The following is a 22,141-nucleotide window of genomic DNA, read 5'->3' as shown; positions in this document are numbered from 1 at the left end:
GAGACAACGTTGATAACCATTGTTGATAACCTTGTACTCTATTCTACACCATGTGCTATGTCTATCCTTGGTTTTGACTGACAGCTTTGTTTTGCCATATTTGACTTTATTCTCTCCCCCCCAAAAAAGTAATAAGAACTAAGGAGTAATAAAATCCAAAATGTGTAAATTTTGTTGTAAAATAGAGAGGGAGAAAAAAAAAGAGCTCTAACGGATATAACAGCAAGTGTGTTTAGGGGTGTTAAATAGCTTACTATATTAATGTTTTTGGATCATTGAACACAGCTCTTTGCAGTCTCTCTGTTTGAATGTCCACTTTGTATTCTTTGATACTGTGATTTGAGCAACTATTTCCAAGATGATAAATATGTAATCTATTAACAGGTGATTTCTTACTGTTATGTTTTTTTTTCTTTTTGTAGTTCTGTATTATGTGTAACCTTATACCGCTTTGTTTTGTTTTGTGTTTTTCTCTTTTTCCTCTTAAATAAAATTAAAAAAGAAAAACATATCGACAGTGGCTAAGACCCTGAGCTATAAATTTTTCTTCCATAGCTAAAAAAATTCTGTTCTAACATTTACTAGCTGAATACATTTGAGCAAGTTATTATCTCTGTAGTTGTTTTACCTCCAATCTGAAAAGTGGGAGTAATTATAATATTTCATGGAAATATTGTGATAATTAAATATGATAATCAATATAAAGACTGTTACATTATTAGGCTCAATGAACAATAGTTAATTCTGTTTTATGTCTCTGAGCATTCATGTATGTTTTTGTGAAATTATCTATTGAACTTAAACCACAGAAAGAAATACATTTTCCACTATACCTGTTACTATATTGTTTTGTCTAATGGATTTTTTCTCAAAATTCATTATGTATAAGGTTTTAATTTAAAAACTTTTTACAATGCAATTTGCCTCAAGTCATCACACAAATGTTATCCTTGGGATTCACATTCCTCTATATTATAGGCCTCTAACTTTTACAGTTTTGTAATTATTATATACTCTATATTCTAACAAAATTATATTACTCACTAGCACTCTGCTCTGCTCTCAGGAATTGTTTTCATTTTGCAACTTTAGTACAAGAGTGTGTTCAAGGATACTTTTCATTCCTATATATTTAGAGTCACATTGTGAACATCCCATCATGCTAGGCCCAATTAAAATATAATTTCACAGGTTGTAGAAATTCACCAGAATGATTCCAATGTTTAGAAAACCCCATAGTCTATGTTCATAGCTCCTAAAAATCTGTTGCTTTTTTTTTTTCATTTTGCCTTTAGTATCCCATTGGAAATTCAGCTTCTATAAAACAAGTTCTTCGGGTGCCCATCTTCCAGCCACACTAGACTGGGCTCTGCAGGTTTCTGTCCTGTCTGGACCATGCCAGTGACCTTCTTTCAATCCCGGAACTCTGCTGCCTGAGGAGGGAACTGTGTAGCCAAGGAGGGGAGCTCCTGTTCACCATCCTGAGCCACTGGAGAGTTTAAGATCATCATTCCCAGAGGTCAAAGAACCACCCAGCTTCCAGCCACGTTAGACTAGGTTTGGGATACTTCACTAGATTAGTTTTGGGGCTTCACTAGATTACACCCAAGGAGCTTCTTGAATCAGGGGAGTTGAGAGCACATGAAGTGAGTTCCAGCCCATTGGTTCATGGCAAGGGAAAGCTTTGGACCATCACCCACAGTGATTAGTTGCCCACCCAGCTTCCTGGAACACTGGAAGTGGAATGGGAGGTCCTCTGGGCATGACTGGACCATGATCAGGAACCTCCATTCAGTCCCAGGAGCCAAAGGCATAGGAAACGACTTCCATCATGCCCAGGGGAAGCCTTGGATCAACAGGTAAAACACAAGAATAAAGGAAAATGACAAAACAAAAGACCAAAATGCAACTTCAAACTTCCAGCCCATCCCAAGAAAGCCTAAGAGCCATGTAGATAGAAGAAAATATATGCCATACACCTGTAATACTTGAAATAAAAGCAACTGAAATCAAGCCACTCTGGGAAGCTTTAAAGGAATTCAAAGTAGAAATAATCTCCAAGGTAAAAGAAGAAATGATAAAAGTAATAAAAGAGATGCTGAACACATCGAAAGAAGACATAGTTAAAAAACTTAGAGAACTGAAAAAAAAATCCTGATGAACACTATAAGAAACAAAGACAATACATGAAGCAGATTCAAAGAGATATATAAGAAATCAAAAATTCCATTGAAAGTTGTCAAAAATCACCTCAATGAAAGTGAAGATAGAATTTCAGACCTCAAAGACAAGATTGTAACTAGTGAACAAGAAAGGAAAGATCTCTTAAAAATAACAAGGAATCAGGAAATAACAATTCAACAGCTGAAAGATTATGCAAAGAAAAACAACATAAGACTGATAGGGATAAATGAAAAAGAAGGGGATAACACAAATAATATCAAAAAGCTATTTACAGAAGTAATAGCTGGAAATTTCCAAAACATGAGAATGGAAACTAACATACAGATTAGAGAAACATATAAAACCCCAAACAGGCATAACCAAAATAAAACTACACCCAGGCATATAATATTCACCATCCTAGACATATAATAATCACCATCCAAAATAAGAACAGAACACTAAAAGCTGTTAGAAAGAAAAGACAGACCACCTATAAAGGAAGCCAAACAGAATCAGAGGAGACTTATCAACACAAATAATGAAGTGAAGAAGAGCACGGAGTGAAGTATTTCAGATACTAAAGGAAAATGACTTCCAATCTAGACTGACGTACCCTGCAAAACTGTTCTTCAAAATGGATGAGAAATAAGATACTTCCATGACAAAGAACAGCTGAAAGGCTTCAGGATCACCAATTCAACCCTGCAAAGAATACAGAAAGACAGTTTATATACACAAAGGAAAAAAACCACTAAGCAAGGCAGACAATTACACAGCATGGAAACATAAAGATGCAACAGCACAAAAGATAACATGTCAACAATACACCAATATATAACAGTTATAACCATCAATGTAAATGGCCTCAAATCACCAATTAAAAGAAACAAACTGGAAAAAATTAAATAAATAAATAAAAGAAACAAACTGGCAGAATTGACCAAGAAACAACATCTATCCATATGCTGTCTGCAAGAAACACTTCTAACCCAAATGGAAACTTATGGACTGAAAGTCAATAGATGGAAAACAATACTTCATGCAACAGGAAGCAAAAACATTCAGGCGTAGCTATTTTGTTTGTAGAAAATGTGAGCTTCAAACGAAGAATGCGCCTAAGACATAAAGAAGGTCACTAAATACTGGCTAGGAGAAAACATAAAGAGGAAGAGATAACAATATTAAATGTATATGTACCAAATTCCAAAGAACCCAGTTATACAAAGCAAGTATTAATAGAAATGAAAAATCAAATTAGCAATAACACAATTATAACAGGAGACCTTAACACGCCACTGACACCAAGGGGCAGATCAACCAGACAGAAAATCAATAAATAACAGAACTGAATCACACCTCTGAGCAAAAGGACTTGATAGACATATACAGAATGTACAATCCAACAACTTCAGAATATACATTCTTTTTAGCAGTACATGGGACATTCTCTAAAATGGACCATATACTAGCCCACAGAACATATTTAAATATATGCAAAAAATTGAAAATATCTCATGCATATTATCAGATCATAGAGCCATGAAACCAGATATTAATGACAAAAGAAACTTCAAAAACCACACAAACACATGGAAATTAAATAATACTCTCTTTAGCAATCAGTGGGTCACAGGGAAATTAAAGAAGAAATTAAACAATACCTACAAGCAAAGAAAAATACAAATACAACTTACCAGAATCTGTGGGATGCAATAAAAGCAGTACTCAGAGGAAAATTTATTGCACTGAGTTCCCACATCAGGAAAACAGAACAAATACACATAAATAAACTGATGCCACACCTCAAACATCTAGAAAAAGAATAGTGAGTCAAGCCCAAAACCAAAAGAAGGGAGGCAATAAGAAAAATCAGAGCAGAAATTAATGCAATAGAGACTCAGAAAACAATCAAAAGAATCAATGAATCAAAGAATTGGTTCCTTGAAAGAATAAATAACATTGATAAGCCCCTAGCCAAACTTATTTTGCAAAACAGGGAAGAAAAAGCTCAAATTTATGCAATATGGAATAAAATGTGACTTCACTATAGGCTCTGTGGAAATACAGAAGATTGTCAACACCTATTTCAAAAACCTCTTCTCTCATAGGTTCAATAACTCAAAAGAAATGGACAGATTCCTAGAAACATATGAAGTAACAAAACTGGGTCAAGAAGATGTAAAACTGCTGAATAAATCAAATTTTATTAATGAAATTGAAAATGTAACTAAGTCCTTACCTATAAAAAAAGAGACCAGGCCTAGACGGATTCACTGCAGAATTTTATAAGAAATACAAAGAATACATAAAGCCAACAATCCTCAAATACTTCAATGAAATTGAAAGGGAAACAATCCTTTCTAAGTCTTTCCTGGAAGCAAATATTACTCTAGTACCAAAACCTGAGGAAGACCCAACTAAAAGAGAACTACAGACCAATCTCCCTAATGAACACAGATGCAAAAATCCTCAATAAAATATTGGCAAACAAGATGTAGCAAATCATCAAGAATATTATACACCATGACCAAGGGAGATTCATCCCAGGTGTGCAGGGATGGTTCAACATATGTAAATCAATAAATATAATCCACCATACCAATAAAGCCAAAAGTAAGAATCACATGATCATTTCTATAGATGCAGAAAAAGCTTTTGATAAGGTCCAACACTCATTCATGATAAGAACCTTACAGAAAATTGGAATAGATGGTCTTTACCTCAATATGATAAAGGCCATCTATGACAAACCAAAAGCCAGCATCGTATTTAATGACCAAAAACTGAATGCTTTTACCTTAAAATCAGGCTCAAGACAAGGATATCCCTTATCACTGCTCCTGTTCAACATAGTACTGTAAATATTAGCCAGAGCAATTAGACAAGAGAGATATAATAGGGGTAAAGATAGGAAAAGAGGAACTTAAATTATCATTGTTTGCAGATGACATGATACTCTACGTAGAAGACCCTCAAAACTCCATTGAAAGTCTCCCAGATACAATAAATAAATTCAGCAATGTATCTGGATACAAAATCAATACTAAAAAATCAATAGCATTCCTATACATTAACAACAAAATCACAGACAGAGAAATAAGAGAAGCCACACCTTCACATTAGCATCCAATAAAATGAAATACTTAGGCATTAATTTCACAAAAGAAGTAAAAGATTTATACAAGGAAAAGTATAATACTCTGAAAAAAGAAATTGAATAAGAAAGATTTCAGAAAATGGAAAGATATTCCTTGTTCATGGAAAGGAAGAATAAATATTGTGTAAATGGCCATTCTCCCAAAACTGTTATACAGATTCAGTGCAATCCCAATGAAAATACCATCAACATAGCTCATAGATCTAGAGAAATCACTCCTAAAATTCATCTGGAGCAGACTAGACCTAGAATAGCAAAGAGAATTCTAAGCAGCAAAAGCTACATGGGAGGCATCAAAATTCATTACTTGAAGTTTTATTACAAACCTACTGGAATAAAATCAACATGGCATTGGAATAAAAACAGATCTGAAAATCAAGGGAATAGATTAGAAGACACAACCACAACTGTGCAAATACACTCAACCACCTTATCTTTAATAAAGGGGCCAAACATGTGCCCTGGAAGAACAATAGTCTCTTTAATAAATGGTGCTGGAAAAACTGGCTCTTCATGTGCTGAAAACTAAAATTAGACCCATGCCTATCACCATGTACTAAACTAAAATCTAAATGGATCAAACATCTAAATATTAAAACAGAAATGCTAAATCTATTGAAAGACAAATTGGGTAAAAATCTTGAAGACATAGGGTTAGATAGAGAATTAATAAACACGAATCAAACCACATGGGAAATACTTCCTAGAATCAATAACTGGGATCACATCTTATCAAAAAGTTTCTGCATGTCAATAGAAATCTCCAGCATATTGAAAAGAAAATGCACAAACTGGGAAAAATCTTAGTGAACTGTCCCTCAGACAAAGGACTTCTGTTTAAAACATATAAATTTTTTTTAAAAAATCAGATGACCGAAATTCCAAGACCCAATCCAAAAATGGGCATCTGAGATGAATACACAGTTCTCAGATGAAGAATTACATATGGAAAATAAATACATGCAAAATTTTCATCATCATTTGTCACTAGAGAAATGCAAATTAAAACGATACTGAGATTGCATCTCACTCCAGAAAGAATGGCCAGGATCAGGAAAACTACCAACTACAAATGCTGGAGAGACTGTGGAGAAAAAGGAACTGCCCTGCACTTTTGGTGGGAGTGTATACTGGTGCAACAACTTTGGAGGTCAGTCTGGAGATTTGTTAAAATGCTAGGATTGACAGTCCCTTTTGATCCAACTATTCCACTTCTAGGCATATTCCCAGAAGAACTGAAAACATCATACCACAGTGATATATGTATACCCATGTTTATGATAGCACAATTTTAATAGGTAGATCTTGGAAACAACCTAAGTGTCCCACAATTGAGGAGTGGATAAATTTTGTGGTATTTTTATAGAATGAAGTACTACTCAGCTATAAAAAATGATCACAGTGAGATATTTATAAATAAATGGATGCAACTTGAGACCACACTCGTAAGTGAAATAAATCAACTAACATGTACATATACTGTATAATCTCCCTAGTGTAATAAATGGTAAGATTACATAAAAGTTTATAGTAATCATGATTCCTCATTACATTGCTTTGAAGCCTTATAATGTTTCCATTCATTAGTTGGAATGGTTTTACCCTGAATGGCTGATTTTATTATCTGTGATAGTATGAACAGCTATTTTGAAGAAAACAAGACATTACAATAGCCAGTGTTGACTAACTATCATCTTGTTTAGAAGTCTTACTATACTTTTTTTCTTCTGTTTCCATTGGTTCTATCATATGGTATCTTATTGGATTTTATCATGTGTGGTAGTATAAACAAAATTTTTATGGACAATGAGATAATATAGTAGCCACTGATCATTTTCTGTTATTTGGTTCTAAATTCCCGGTAATACTTTGATTCTCGTTAATGATTTTGTACTATTTTGTTATGTTTGATACTATTGTGTATGAAAGTATGGTTAACTATTTCAAGGAAAGAGACATTATGTTATCTACTGTTAATTACAGGTTTTCGTGTGGTGAAATACTATGTTGCTTAAATTGTTCTCTTCTGATCTGCTTTGTTATGTCCTCTTTTATCTTAATCTCTTTTAAAAAATTTAAAACCCAGTTCTTCCATACTTTATCAATTCTGTATATTAAAAATGCTTTTCATATGACTTAAGTGGACAAATGAATATTTAAATTAAAAGTAAAACTAATTTTCTCTTCCCAAAACAAAGTGCTTAACAATTAAAATTTCCAGAAACTAAATATCTTATTTATTAATAGTAACTTTCAGAATTTGGGGAGCTATCTTTTCAAAGTCTTGAAAGATAACATCATACTTTTTCTTATAATTGTGTATTGCATTTGTAATGTGCTTAAAAGTTTAGTACTAACTCAGAATGTTAATATGATACCAATAATTTTATACCTAAAATAATAATGTGTTTTAAAATTAACATTGTAAGCAATTATTTTCCAATTATTATAGATTATATTCTTTTAAAATATGCAGAAAATATTAGGAGAAACAAATTTTTCCATAAAAGCCATCTTACAACAGGGAAGTCAAATATTAATTTTATTGTATTTTTATTTTTGAAATCAGGAATCAAATTCATGACCATGTGCTTGCCAGGCAGGTGCTATGCTGCTTAGCTATGTCTTTGGCACAAATCAAATTTTAAAACAATAGCCTGATGCTTACTACTTTAATAGAAATAATCCCATATTTTATAAATTCAATTTATTTAATTATTGAAAATTATTATATTATATTCTTTGGTAGTGCTTAATGCTTTGTAGAGGGGAAAAAAACACACCCAATTAAGAAAACACTGCTTTTAAACTCATGTGAATTGTAAAAATTATTATAGTCTTCTCATTTTTACCCAAACTAGCAGAACTTTAAATAGTGTTTCATCAACAGATTTTGAAAAGTTTCCAAATGGATTTGGACAGATATCTTCCAAAAATCCTGGTTTACAATATAACTGCTCATGGAAAAGCTTTTCAAAATCTCATAATTTTTTCTGAGTGATATGTAGGAATGTTTAAGAATCAGACAAGTATATTTTTAAAAGTGTGTATTTTACCAAATGTTTGTCATTCAGAATTACAGCTTTCTTTAGTCTATTTATCGATTTTATATGAACTTCATTATGCCTTAGCTGTATTTTGTGAAAAATAATGTAGTACTTGGGATGCATACCTTTATCATCAGAACTCTGTAAATTGGTATATTATTAAAACATTATGTATATCATTGAATGCCTTGTGACCTGAATATTGATATGGCTACAAAAATCAGGATGAAATGGTCTTGATCACATATGGCTTAGCTTTTGTCTGTCCCCACCATTAAAATCAAACTTACTATCAACTAGATAAATATAACAACACAGTCAAAGGGAATAATTTCTGTGTAAGGGCTATATACTGGGAAAATTTTAGCCTACAAGTGTTTATCTGAATGCAATATGCTTTACTTCCCTGATACCCATTTATTCATTTGTATTGCATTCTACTTGTTCTACTTACTCATTTTCATATGATAACATGTGTATTGGAGGGGCCAAATAATTTGCTATACATTACAGGAACTAAGAAATTGACACTCAAGAATATAATAGATTTCCAATACATTTTCAAAGAATGAACACATTTACACAACCTTAATTCAGTAATACAGTTATGTTCTGGGAAGTTATGTACACTATGCTTAAATCCTCCATTCCCCTTTGCCTGTGATTTTATCTTTGGGGTTGAATATTTCTTTGAAAAATAAAGGTTTTAAGAATGAGATCAATTTTACCTGGTAAAAATGATCCTTGAATTGATTATATTTTATTAACAATATGCAATTTACTGAATAAATTTTTAAACTAATCAATTTCTATTTGATTAAAACCATCTGTAAAAAATGTGTACTCAGATAGGAGGATAAAAAGTCCAAGAATCAACCTGAGCTGCAGTTTAGTTTCTAGTCCAGTCTGATCTACTCAACAAACATTCCAGAGGTCTTAACTAACAGAATGCCTTAAAAATTTAAAAAGGAAATAGATTAATTATATCATTCATTCTTATCCCACATTTTTCATACTTTGCCCCATCATCTTTCTTGTGACCACATTGTCACAAAAAATATTTATTTCTATTGTTTCAGAGGTTCAATTAAAGATTTTGTTTAGTTGGGAATCCTAGCCTTTTAAAAAATCCAGAGACTGCAAGTAAACAAAAATCATAATTAAAAAGACAATTTATTTTTTAGCTAACCATTGATGAACCACTCTCCCTGCTCATGAGCCGAGAACGGGTCACAGAGTTGCCATGGCGAGATAGTTGGTCTCGAAACTCTGAAGCCATGAAATAATACAGAATTGGATCAAAAAGGCAAGAGAGACTTGCAAGGCAAAGACAATAAGGATGGAAATACAGTGTACTTTTGACAATGGAACAACTGCTAATGATGGTTTCCTTTACCATGGTATAAAAAATAAAGTTAATATGATAGGGAGTGAAGCAGATAAAGAAGACTGCAGCACACATGAAAACCATCCGAAGTGCTTTTTTCTTCTCATTGATCCCTTGAAAAGCCATTGATGGTTCTTTTAAGGATATAATGGTTTTCCAAGTACAATATGCAATGATGATCACTGGAATCACAAATCCAGCAAGTTCAGCAACTGTAATCATTGTGACCAAAACCACTGCATTCATTGGCTTGTAGCCAAGATCAGCAAAGCAGGAGTTAGTGTTGTTGCCTAAATTCGTGCTTCTGAGGATGGGAAATGGTAAACAAGCAATCCCCACAGTGACCCAGATGATAGCACTTATGACCACATCGTACCTACGCTTCCAGTTTCGGGCTCTGAATGGCTTGAGGAGAAAAAAACATCTCTGAAGGCTGATGCATGTCAGGAAGCAAATACTGGCATACATGTTGAGATACTTCAGGTAAAAGCACAGCAGGCAAAGGGCCCTCTGGAAAGGCCACTCCTTGCTGATGTAGTAGTAAATCCGGAGGGGTAAGGACAGCACGTGAGCAAGGTCAGCCACAGAGAGATTGATCATGAAAATGACTGCTTTGTTTTTCTTGCTGATGAAGCGGCACAGAACCCACAAGGCTGCACTGTTGGCAAGAAGACCAGGGATGAATATGATGGTGTAGGTGGCTGCATACAAGTGGTACCGAAATTGCATATCAGTGATGCTGCAGTTAGTCTCACTATCACCATTACTGTTGCTAACCATCTTGAACCCTTCAGTGTATTCACCAAGGTATGCCACGATTTATGGTCTTCTGTTCAAAACAAAAAGAAAAATAAAATGGTTAACTAGTTCTTAGTCAACATTCAAACATATTTTGTTACATTTAGAGAGATGAAATATTAAAATTAGAAAGGACCTACTTATAGAATAAAATGTAATTGTCTTAAGCAAAATTTATGACTGATCTAGTCTAACACTGAATCAATTAGGGAATAATGGAATTATCTCACAACTGCTTTCTTAGATCCTCCAAGTTAAATCTTGCAAAGAAGTTTGTCTTGAAACATTCAGTTTATAGTTCTTACAAAAGCACAAACAATATAGAATTTGAGTACATTTCTTTTCCCTCAAAATTTTCCTTAACAAAATCCATGCTTAGAGTGAGTATTGCTCACTCACAATCACAACAGAAGAAATTTAGTCTCATTTTTGGTGGGCCTTATTTCTCCCCTTCCTCATTGAGTCCTAACTTTCTACAGTGTAATGTCAGCATTCAGAAAATAGCCCTCCTACTTGAGCCTCCATTGTTATATTATCATAACTTGTGACTCTGAAGTTCTCCTGCTTTTTATCCCCCTTGGGTTATGTTTAATTCTACATTTACTTGAAAACTTCACTATATGAATTTATAAACTGAGGTAAGATTTTTCTCCTCATGTCATCTTGGAAGAGAATAAACAAGTTTCTCACTCTAAAAGGAGCATTGTACTGGTATGGCATCATCAGGATAACATATTTTCCAACAGTCACAGTGAACATTGCTAAATGTACCAGCAAAGAAAATAATTTCTGAAAGTAATTTAAGAGTTAATGTTTTTATTTATCAAAGATATTACAGGAAGGAAACCTTTTGACATCTTTAGTCTTATTGTATAATTCAATAAAATGAGCTTTTATTGTGGGCAGGGAGAGAGCAAGGTAATTTTTAGGGTTTCTCAAGGTCTGGCCATGGAGTTGAAGGAATTAAGCTGAGAATGAAAGGATAGCAAAAAACTAAATCTTTTGTTTTAGCTATTTTGTAAATGTTCAGAATGAAAAGGACCTTTAGAAATGATCTAACTTGACTTCTATTTAGCATAGGTAAAATAAGCAAAGCACATAGAGGAGTTTGTAATATCCACGTATCAATTAAAGGGAGTATCTGGGACTTCAAGTGTAAGGACAAGGGACCTATTACCCAGAAAAATTTTCTTCCCATATTTTCCACACAAAGACAAATTTTGCAAGCGTACATTCTATTGTGCTCCAAGGATGATTGTTATACTTACTCCTGCAAGTAAAAAAAATGAGTTTGTTTCTCAGATGGGGTAAATGTTTTTGTTGTTATTGCTCTATTTTGTTTTTGTGTTAAGTAAATTTACAACAAAAATGTGATGTGGTATTGGAGTCTCCTCATTAGTGGCATAACAGCTTCTTCTATCATATTCAGTCCCACTGATATGAGAAAAGTACAAAATCCAAAGATAGAAAAAGGAATGTGGCATGAGCTGCCATTATTCTAAAAGGTATTTTCATTTTCCCTTTTTCTCTGTCCCTCACCCTAGTCTGTCATCTGTTATATGTTTGCAAAAGACATTCAGTCATCCTGTACATATATGTAAGATTTACAATGGGGGTGGAGAAATGCTCATTATGAAAAGGCAAGAAACTATCATGTTTTCACTGTCAAGGATAAATCACAGAATCTGCAAGTTTCCACATTGTATTATGTAATTGAATTTTTTAAAATATTTTAATAGACAAAAGTGCTATTACCCTCAGAATACAGATGACAAAACTTGAGGTACAGAGAGATATAGTACATTTTTGTAAGAAAGCTAGAAATTGTAATGATGGGATTTATCGTAATGCAGGTATTGTGGTTTGGATTTGGAATGCCTCTTGTATTCACAGCTGGGCTCACAGAAATTAATGGAATTATGAGAGGAGGGTTCTGATGCAGCTGACTTGCTGTTAGGAGATAAGACCCACTTAGAGGTGGGTCACTGAGGCCATGATGTGGTGGGGTACATCTCCCTCTCTGGCTTTTCCATTTTCTCTTTGTTCCTGAGCTCTATGATGTAAGCATCTTTCCTCTACCCAGACCCTTACTCTATCCCTGTTTCTGTATTAAGGCTGTTGAACTTGGATTGAAACTTCTGAAATGATGATCTAAAATGAGCTTGTCTTTCTTTAATTCATGAATGGCAGGTATTTTGAACCCGAAATGAGGAAAGTAACTGAGAAAGCAGGTTTGTTGTTTTCTCTATGCTGATAAAAATGATTAAAAATGATTAAAAGAGAGGGCTTTCTGTTCTCACTCTGCCACTGGCCTCTTCCTAAGATGGCCTACTTAGTAGTGTTAGCTAGTTTAACTAATATTCTTTTTGACATGTGGAAAAACACATTATGGTAGAGCTTATCTAATTCCATAGTAATACACTATGATCTTACAACACTAAGTCTCCTCAAATTTGGCCCTTCAGGTAGAAGTAAACACCTGTCCTAATACATGTCAATCAGCCAACAATTCCTCCCCAGAACCAATTTTGACTTCAGTATGGGCTCTGCATCATAAATTATGATGTAAAAGTTGGAAGTAGATTTACATATGCATTTCAATTGTAAGAACTAAAATCAGTTCCCATTCATTCAAGTCAAACTGTCACTTACAAAAGCTTTTGCATTACAAAAGCTTTTTGCATTACAAAAGCCACTGCACTGACAAAAGCTTTTGCATTAACCAACACAGCTGTTTTTGCTTCACTGGTATAGTTTCACTTATTAAAGGAGTTATATTTGACCACATATCTGTCTTAAATAATGGAGCCAAATCTGTGCAAACAGAAAGCTAGAGTTCAAATTCATATCTCTTGTTGTTTTGTTTTGTTTTGTGTGTGTGTGTGTGTGTGACTTTATATCTCTCCAAAACTCACAGTTCAATGTGAACTCACTATCCCATGGTGGGATCCCCAATTTTTTTTTTCTTTTTGACAGATTGAAGGAAGGGAGAATATGGTTTTCCTGACATCTTTTAGTGAAAATTAAGTATAAAATCCCATTTTAAGGGAGCACGAAGTGGAATTTATTTTGGATTGGGCAGAAATACAATCTCCCAGAGAAAACATTTAGCTTGTTATGAACAATTTGTGTCACTCTGAAATATAAGAAAGGAAAACAACCTAAGAAAATGCAAAGTATGCTACCTCTCTGTGTGTCTGTCTCTTGTCTCTCTGTCTCTGTCTCTGTCTTCCTGTTTCTCTCTCTCTCTCTCTCTCTCTCTCTCTCTCTCTCTCTCTCTCTCTCTTTGATTCACCATCCATGATATGTAGCCAATCTTTTCTCTTTTAATCTAGCACTTTTGGTTCCTGTCTCACAAAGAGATGTGATATTGATGGTTTAACTCTGAGTCAGTGCTTTCTTTTCAGTCAGTGCCATGTTTTTTTCTTTCTCAGAGACTCAACCTGGAAATTAAAAAGTCACCTAAACCCCTGTCACTGTATTTTTATCCTATATATACTCATAAGTCACATGATTTTCCCTCTTAAATCTTTTCCCAATCCATATCTTCCTCTTTTGACCATCTGATGAATCCAGATCACTTTCATCAATCTTCTTTGAATACTGCAATATGGTAGCTGCCAAACTGGACTGCTTGTACTCCTGTCTTGCCCCTGTATCCACTTTCCTATACTCTAATATTAAATTAATATTATAATTTAATGAAGCATAACATATATTTATATATCAAATACTTTTTGTGTATTATTTTGTTGTGCCTCACAGCAGCCTTATGATTAGTTATATATTATAAAAGAAAAAATTGAGGCTCAGAGAATTTACATAAATTGCATTGAATCAAAAATACTTGCACGGTGTAGGGAGTGATGATATAATTAGAAACTATACTTATCTCCATATTCCATCTTCTTTCTAATGGCATTTATCAAACTTGTTGAAATTTTGTTAGATTAGTACTCCTTGATATCAGGAGAAATGCCATCTCTTGATTTCTTCTAAACATTTACTCATGTATTCCATGTTATACTCCTTTGATATGTCATATCATACTTTTATTTAAAATTTATTACTGGATCTCATTTACTGTTAGCATTAATTCCAAACTTCTCCTTGTGGCCTAAAGATCTTATCTATTATGGCTTCTATGCCCTTAGAGGTCATCTAATTCCATTCTTTTCCTCATTTTTCTCTCATTTAAAATACACTGAGATGTTTTAATTCTGAGCATAAGCCAGACTCTTTGTGTCACAAAAACTTCAGTACCTGGACATGTTGTTCTCTGTGTCTGGAATTTTCTGCCTACAAATCTGTCTATTTCTGTCTCCATTTAATCTCAGTTTTCAAGAGATATTCATCACCAACACTATCAAGGGAATCTTAAATATCATTGAATATTCTCATATTTTCTATTATTTTACTTACTGCATGAGCATTCATATCTTGATGTTGCTTACTTGTCTATTGGCTATTTCCTTTGCAGTAGTGATAACTTCATAAGCATCATAGAAATGTACATTTCACTCATCAGTATATAACCAAAACCCAACCTACTAACAAATGAACATTCAAAGAATATTAGTATAATTGGACTGAATTGCATATATGGTAAAAATCTTTTATTTAAAATCTGGGTAGAGGCATTGAGCAAAATAATAAATACCTTTATATAGCAGGTAATACATTTGTCCTACCTGCTGTTTCCCCAATATGCTGTCTTCAGTTTAGCTGATTAGCATCAATTCCCTGCACCTACCTTTCCTACTTAAAGAACTTGTGTTTTTTTAGGTTTATGTCAACTTGACTGACTTGCAAGTCTCTGAGATTAGATAGATCTACATCTGGGTGTGTCTGGGTGAATCATGGAACCGTAGCCTTGGGTCTTATATCTAGTCGCTAATTTTCATCGCTGGCACTGGTCTCAGGCTTTGCTTCTTGGCCACCATGACATGCACAGCTTTCTTCTTCCAAGTCTCTCCACCACAGTGATCCTGTCTTGGAGCCAGGCAACTATGAATTGAATCCCCTAAAACCATGAGCTGAACTAAACCTGTCCCACTTTAAGTTGTGATTGTTAAAAATTGTGTATCAGTGACAAGTGACTAATACAGAAAATTGGTTCCAGAATACAGTGCTATGACTGAACCTGACCACACAGTTTTGAAGCCTTTGAGACTCCTTTGTGGAAGGATTTGGACAAGTCTTCAGATGCATTTTAATGCAACCTTCTATGATATAAGCTGACAGTGATGTATGATTCTGGTTGCAGCTAAGAAGATTTAAATATGGTGAGAAAAATGACTCTCTCAGAGTTTCAGTTGGGAACAGTGAATTCATTGGCAGTTCTATGTTGTATTGTGGCAGAAATTTTGTCTACATTTTGCTCATGCCCTGAAAATTTGTAGCAGACTGGAGTTAAAGGTAGTAGACTAATTAATATTGTAGAGGAAATTTTAAGGCAGCCTGTTGCATAAGTACTGCAAGTTGCTTTTAGCTAGATTGATAGAGACAATTATACAAAAAGGAAAAAGCAGGAAAAAAATTGAGTAACATAAAACATAAATTTTGGCCTGTAAGGAACCACGTGTAATAGTGAGATTTAATGAGGCAGAGCTGATAAACACAACACTAGTAACACTAAAAAGAAACTTAATATTTTATACATAACAAGAAGAAAAATATCTTTAGGGCATCTCTAGAATCAGCAGACTCTACCCATAAAAGAGTCTAGTAACTATTCAAATGATAGTTAAACTTTTTGTTTAACTATGATAAGCCCCTTAACTTCTGTGGGTTATATTTTCTTCCTTGTTAAAAAAGAAGACAATGTTGTTCAGCTCTTTTTCATCTCTAATTTGCCCTGACTTTGTGGATACTGCCTTTGGTATTTTGGTATTTAAATGCCACTGCCATTGCCAACACCATCCCTAATTCAACCATCTCAATTTACATACTGACCTCTATTAACAAGCTACTGTAAATACATATCTAGGTACAGTAATCACCATAAATCAAATTATAAATAATCATTAGGAGATATCTTTCCAATTTTGTGGATGAAGAAACTATGCTCAAAAAGTGATCTCATTTACCTGAAGCTGTTAAGGTCAAAGTGGCAGTCAGAAGGCTGTAATTTAGGTTCTGGGATTGAGGTGACTGAATATTCTTTCTCTAGTACCAACTCTACAAGTCTTCACCCTACTGATTCTCCTCTTCTTTTCACCTCTCCTCTTTAAGTCACCAGCATCAGTAAGTAAATATATTTATCAGGTTTGTTTCTCCTATTTTCTTTAATGCTAAGGCCAGCCTGTGGGCTTGTCATCTTGGAGAAGAATAAATTAAACAGAAAATGAAGGTTGTTTGGAGGGGACACTTCCATGTTCAATTAGACAATACTTATGTGTCATTAGAAAATTTACCTTGCTTGGCTTTATCTGACTTAAGAATTACACAAGCTAGTCTGTTCTTTATAACCATGATGTTATTCAAACTTACAACCAGAACCAAGGAGTAGCAGCTAGAATTGGAAACTATTATTTTCTAAAGTAATTCCAATCAATTTAAAATAACCTTGTTTGATGTCACAAAAACAGAGATTTGAATAGATTTTGCAAAACTAAACATTTTTCTCTACTACTTAGAAGAAATAAATTTTATTTTTATTCTCAAAATTAAGTAAAGTAATTAGACCACTCACAATCTACCATCTTAAAATTTAAGTTTCATTTTTAATGCATGGCTTCTACTAGATTTCTAATCACTTAGGAAGGAGGTCATATTAGGTAGTGTGTTTGCACTTGGGATATTTTATACATAGAAGAATCTTCTTTGGGCAGATTTGGGGTCATATCATGACTCATATGACTAATTTATTGGTTCTCTAACTTAATATAATTCATTTCATCTCTCCAGACATTATTTTTCCCATTTGTAAAAGTAGGACTTTAGTTTCTGACACATGGGTCACTGTAAACTTTCAATGGAAAAGTACTGATATTCATGTCTCGTGTATAGTAAGTATTAAATAAATGTAAGTTCATTTCCTCTTGTTTACAGAATCATCTCTATGGATTTAATTGAATTCTATACTTTTCTGAGTTTAGAGTGTCCTCAAAGAAATGCAGTTATTAGGCAAGACTTAGGTCTGGAGCAGTAATTCTTATAGTGAGTGTATGGAAAGCATTATAATATAAATTCTAGCAATCTATTGTTCGCTGATTAGAATGACATTGGACTGGTTTCTCGAGTTCAACTTCAGCATATGTAGAGATGGGGACAGCTATCACAAAGAGAAAGAGAGATGCGATGGTAGTTACTATTGTCTTCCCTAATTTGGAATTTGAGGACCTAAAAAGACTTCATCATCCTGTAATGATTTGATTAATTCTATAATATGCAATATGCATTAAGTATATAAAGTGGGTGAAGATAGGGACAACTATTTGTAAGAAACTAGAGACAGTTAGATAATGAAGATTTCCAGTGGACTTGCTTTGAAATCTGTATTTCTTTAAATTGTTTTTTTTTAAATGTTCAGTTCTGTTTTGATATGTTTAATCTTACCCTCTTTGAGATATAAAACAAATGTGTAGGACTGATAATCATATTACTGAGTTTATGTTCGATCATAGAGCAGAATGGTTTGTAGGGTCACTTTTTGAATGTCATTCTAAATACTTTAATTCTATAACCTGAACAGCTATTTCTAAGATGACAATGTGTAACTTATCAACCGGCAATTTCTTGCCGTTTGTTTGTCTGTAATTTTGTATTATTTCTGCCCTTTTTTTTTATCTCCATGTATTTTTTTTGTTTCCTTTTCTTTAAATAAAAAAAAAGCATTTGTTATTTGAAAACATATATTAATTATATTATATCAAACATATTTGGAAGCAAAATAAAACAAAAATTATTTCATCTATAATATAAACTGCAAGAAGTACAGTTTTGTAAAATCTTCCTGACTATTACAAACAAAAGTACTAATTTTTTGGTACTCAGTTTTATGAGTAGATTTTTCTATAAGTTCAGGCTCTTACTATTAAAGTAAAAAGTTCACAATGATCCTAAAATGAAATTTCTATGTTTATCAGAGGAAACTATGGATTATGAGATTTAAAATGCTGAATGAATTGCACTGCCCTTGTGAAAGTCACTTTAGAACCCTTTCTTATGTTTACTTTTTGTATATTGTATATACTTATTGTATATTTATCACCTTTAAAAATAGTTGCCTGTGATCCAAAAGTTGAAGTTATTATAACTGGATTATCTGAAAGAAATATATGAAGATTAAGAAATATTATCTGATTGTCTTAGTGATATGAACTACATTTCCAGAAGTTCCATTTTAGTTATATTCCTTAATATTCCTCCATTATTTAATAATCCATGATGTATACTCCCTCTCATTTACCCAACAGTTCATAATCAAATCATTTTATGACTAGAACCATCTGTACTAAGCGCTCCTCTATTATTGAAGATGAGATTACTGAGACAATACTAATAAAACAACTTGCCCAAGGCTACACAGTGAGTTATCAGCACAACAGGTTATAATCCAGACTTCTTAACTGTTTGTATATTGACCTATGTACTTCGTCACACTGCCTGCAAAGTATGTGAATCAATAAGAGAAAAGCATTTCCCTGTAAAATATCTTGATCTGGAGTATACGTTAACCTTTTGGCCAAAAGCTTTTACATAGAATAAAAAACCATCCCCCACCAGCCATTGTTGTTGGAACTCATTGAAATTGTGGTTTCACAACTATTTCTGTCTTCTTTGCTAGAGATATGACAGGAGCTGTAACTTCTTTGGCTCCTTAGACCCCCACTTGCTTATCTCAAACACAGCTAGTCACAAAGGACCACCAAAAACTAGGCAGAAATGTGTTCATTCATTTGAAGTCTTGTGCTACCACACCGCTGTGATTTGAGAAGTCCATAAAACATGAACTCAAAGACATTCTCAGCTGGAGCCCCCCAAAATACAATTGACCAAAGAAAGATCTATATTTAACCTGAATTGTTGCAGAAATAATTGTCCTACATGTATGACTTGTTCCCAGGTGCAATTCTCTAGTTATTTGCTACTTTTGTTTACCTAAATATCACCTACTTTAGCTGTGAATAATCTTACTGTATTTAATTGCTAGCACACATTCCCTAATTAATGGAAATAGCAGTGATCTGTATATCCATTTGAACAGCCAAAATAAAAATATCCGCACTTGCAAGGTTCTTGAAATTGAGAATATTCCATCATATTTTTTCTTACATGAGAAAACCAGAGTAAAACTAAAGATGAAGAGCAAAATTAAAAATAAATAATAAGAAGTAAAGTGATAGGTCATTATCAAAGGGGAAGATGTTTAAAGGTAGAAGAAGGGGAGAGAAAGAAGGGATAAAGTATGCAAAAAGGAATTGGTATGAGTTATGTACATGTACAAACTCTAAACAAGGAATATAAACATGAAAGACTGGAAATATGTACCCAAAAAAGGAAGAGATCAAAGCATAGGCAGAAGTGGAAGGTGGGAAAAGAAAGAGGATGAAAAAAGGAATTAAGATATATTATACACATGAGCCAACTTTCCCAAGGGAATGTAAGCATATACTAATAAACTTTAAAAAGTAGAAATTTTAAAAATCCTTCAATTAGAAAAAGCACAACAAAGTAGTTTAATCATCTTACTTAAAGTTATCCTGGTTTCCCTGATTTTGCATAGTTCATAGAAGATTTCTTTCAACTCAGTCAACTTAGCTCAGAACCAGAGAAGTACTAACACTCTTTAATAGTAATAATAACTGAAAAGACAGACATCTCACTTCTGGGGTCTTCTATCAAATAGGGTTGAGGTTCACACACAAAAAAAACATCTTCTAAATGATCAATTAACGCCTCTGGGTAGACTCTGAAATGATCTGACATAATTTATCTTTTCTTAAACTAAAAACCATTAGAGTCCTAAATACATTCACAGTATTCTCTGAAAGATTCAGGCTGCTGTAGGGGAAATGTGATATGTACTATAAAACACAGATACTAGTTCCAGCTCTACCACTAACTAGCTGGTAATCCTAAGTGTCTTACTGCACTCAGTATCTCTCTGAGCTAAACTAACTAATTCAATGATCGTATGCCTGAAATCTTCTCTCATTTTGCAAGTAGATAAACAATAAGCCGCAGAAATTCAGCAGAATCCCCTTTATCAGATAAAATTTTCAAATATTCTCGATAAGTTTCATTGAGCACAACTCAATACTTAACATTTTATGTCATCTTTCAACTCCCACTCTATAAAGAACCCTTAAGATGTATTACAGACTTCATGGTCCTGGTGTACATGTGGGAATTGATGGCATTAACCCTAACTTTGGACTCTGGTAAGATACAAAAACAGTCACCTTTGTTCACAGTGTAGAATTCTGAGATGAGAAACCAGAGACAACTTCCCCAACCTCTCTCTTGGTTTTTTTGTTCCCACCAAGCCTTCCATATGGAATCACCAACTCCCGGGGGCTAGGCTGTAACTTACCCTGGAGCTCAGCTGGGGTATGCACTCTTGTTTCTTTGCAACAAGCTAGAGTTTTTTTTTTTAAGCCTAACTATGGGTGGCACCCACATATCCTGTTGACAACTGAAGAACTGGTTATTGAAAGAGGAAGTTGAGTATATTTGGTGTCTCACCACAGAAATCTTATTTGCATGTACAGAAAGTAAGTCCCTTGAGCACATTATGGTAATTAAGTTTTGCTTCTTTTTCATTTCCTAGATACAGAGAAATTCAAACAAGAGAGTCAAAGGTACTGCACAAACAGGGAAGGCATATCAGCATTCCTCACTCTTCCCCAGAATATGATCTACCACAACTCACATGCCTGTCTCACTAGATTCCACTAGTTTCTGCAAAAAAGGTTGAGTTATCAAGCAAAACCTGCAAGAGGTTTAACAGGAAAATTATTAATCTTTCAAGTTTCAGTGGAAAAGTCTGAGGCAGTCTCAATAAAACAACTCAAAATTAACAATAAGTTTACTTTTTCTTAAACTATTCTATCTAGGGTAAACTTCTCTTAACTCCTTCAAATCTAGATTCACAATTAAATGTTTAGCTGTTGGTGTATTTTTTATCCTCTTATGTACTATAAACCACTGTAGGATAAAGAATATGTCTCAATTAACTCTTTGTTCCTACATAGATTATCACTAGGGGTTTTTATGGATATTTATTGAATGAATAATACAGGGAATAGATGAACAAGTAATATTTGATGAAACCATAGATAAATAAATGAGCATTACTGGTTACACAGTTTCTCTCTAGTGTAGTCAGATTCTAATAATTATGTTCTCTGTTTTTTTGGATTTTGACAAGTTTCCAAATAAATATGAAACACTTGAAGAAAATAGTCTCAGCAAAGATTAAGAGTAACTCTGAGAAAAGACCAAAAAAAAAAAAAAAGACCAAGAGTAACTCTGAGAAATATGACTTACAAAGCAGCAAGTAAGTACCAAAGTATAAGGAAACTACACTCAGAACTCAAGACTGTGAGCTGCAAAGAAATTTCTAGGTAATAACCACAA

The 22,141-nt window shown here is 33.6% G+C and overlaps 1 protein-coding gene across 3 annotated transcripts; it reads right to left on the bottom strand.

Annotated features, from left to right (window-relative positions):
• Positions 1–9,524: 9,524 nt before the first annotated feature.
• On the bottom strand, positions 9,525–21,203 carry LOC100736121 (putative P2Y purinoceptor 10). 3 transcript variants are annotated; one of them, XM_063246125.1, is made up of 3 exons: positions 21,096–21,145; positions 18,771–18,824; positions 9,525–10,586 (listed from the first exon to the last, which is right to left on the bottom strand). In XM_063246125.1, exon 3 carries the CDS (start codon positions 10,535–10,537, stop codon positions 9,551–9,553), a length of 987 nt encoding a protein of 328 aa, XP_063102195.1. In that variant the 5' UTR covers positions 10,538–10,586; positions 18,771–18,824; positions 21,096–21,145; the 3' UTR covers positions 9,525–9,550. The 3 variants fall into 3 exon arrangements, with proteins under 3 accessions (XP_063102195.1, XP_003471101.2, XP_063102196.1); XM_003471053.4 differs by lacking the exon at positions 18,771–18,824 and having other exon boundaries at positions 21,096–21,203; XM_063246126.1 differs by lacking the exons at positions 18,771–18,824; positions 21,096–21,145 and adding an exon at positions 20,965–21,091.
• Positions 21,204–22,141: the final 938 nt, after the last annotated feature.

Source organism: Cavia porcellus, unplaced genomic scaffold (genome assembly GCF_034190915.1).
Source record: "Cavia porcellus strain 051 isolate PalLab524CR breed Dunkin Hartley unplaced genomic scaffold, mCavPor4.1 scaffold_3, whole genome shotgun sequence".
Classification (NCBI taxonomy): Eukaryota; Metazoa; Chordata; class Mammalia; order Rodentia; family Caviidae; genus Cavia; species Cavia porcellus.
This window is presented reverse-complemented; position numbering and strand designations above follow the sequence as displayed.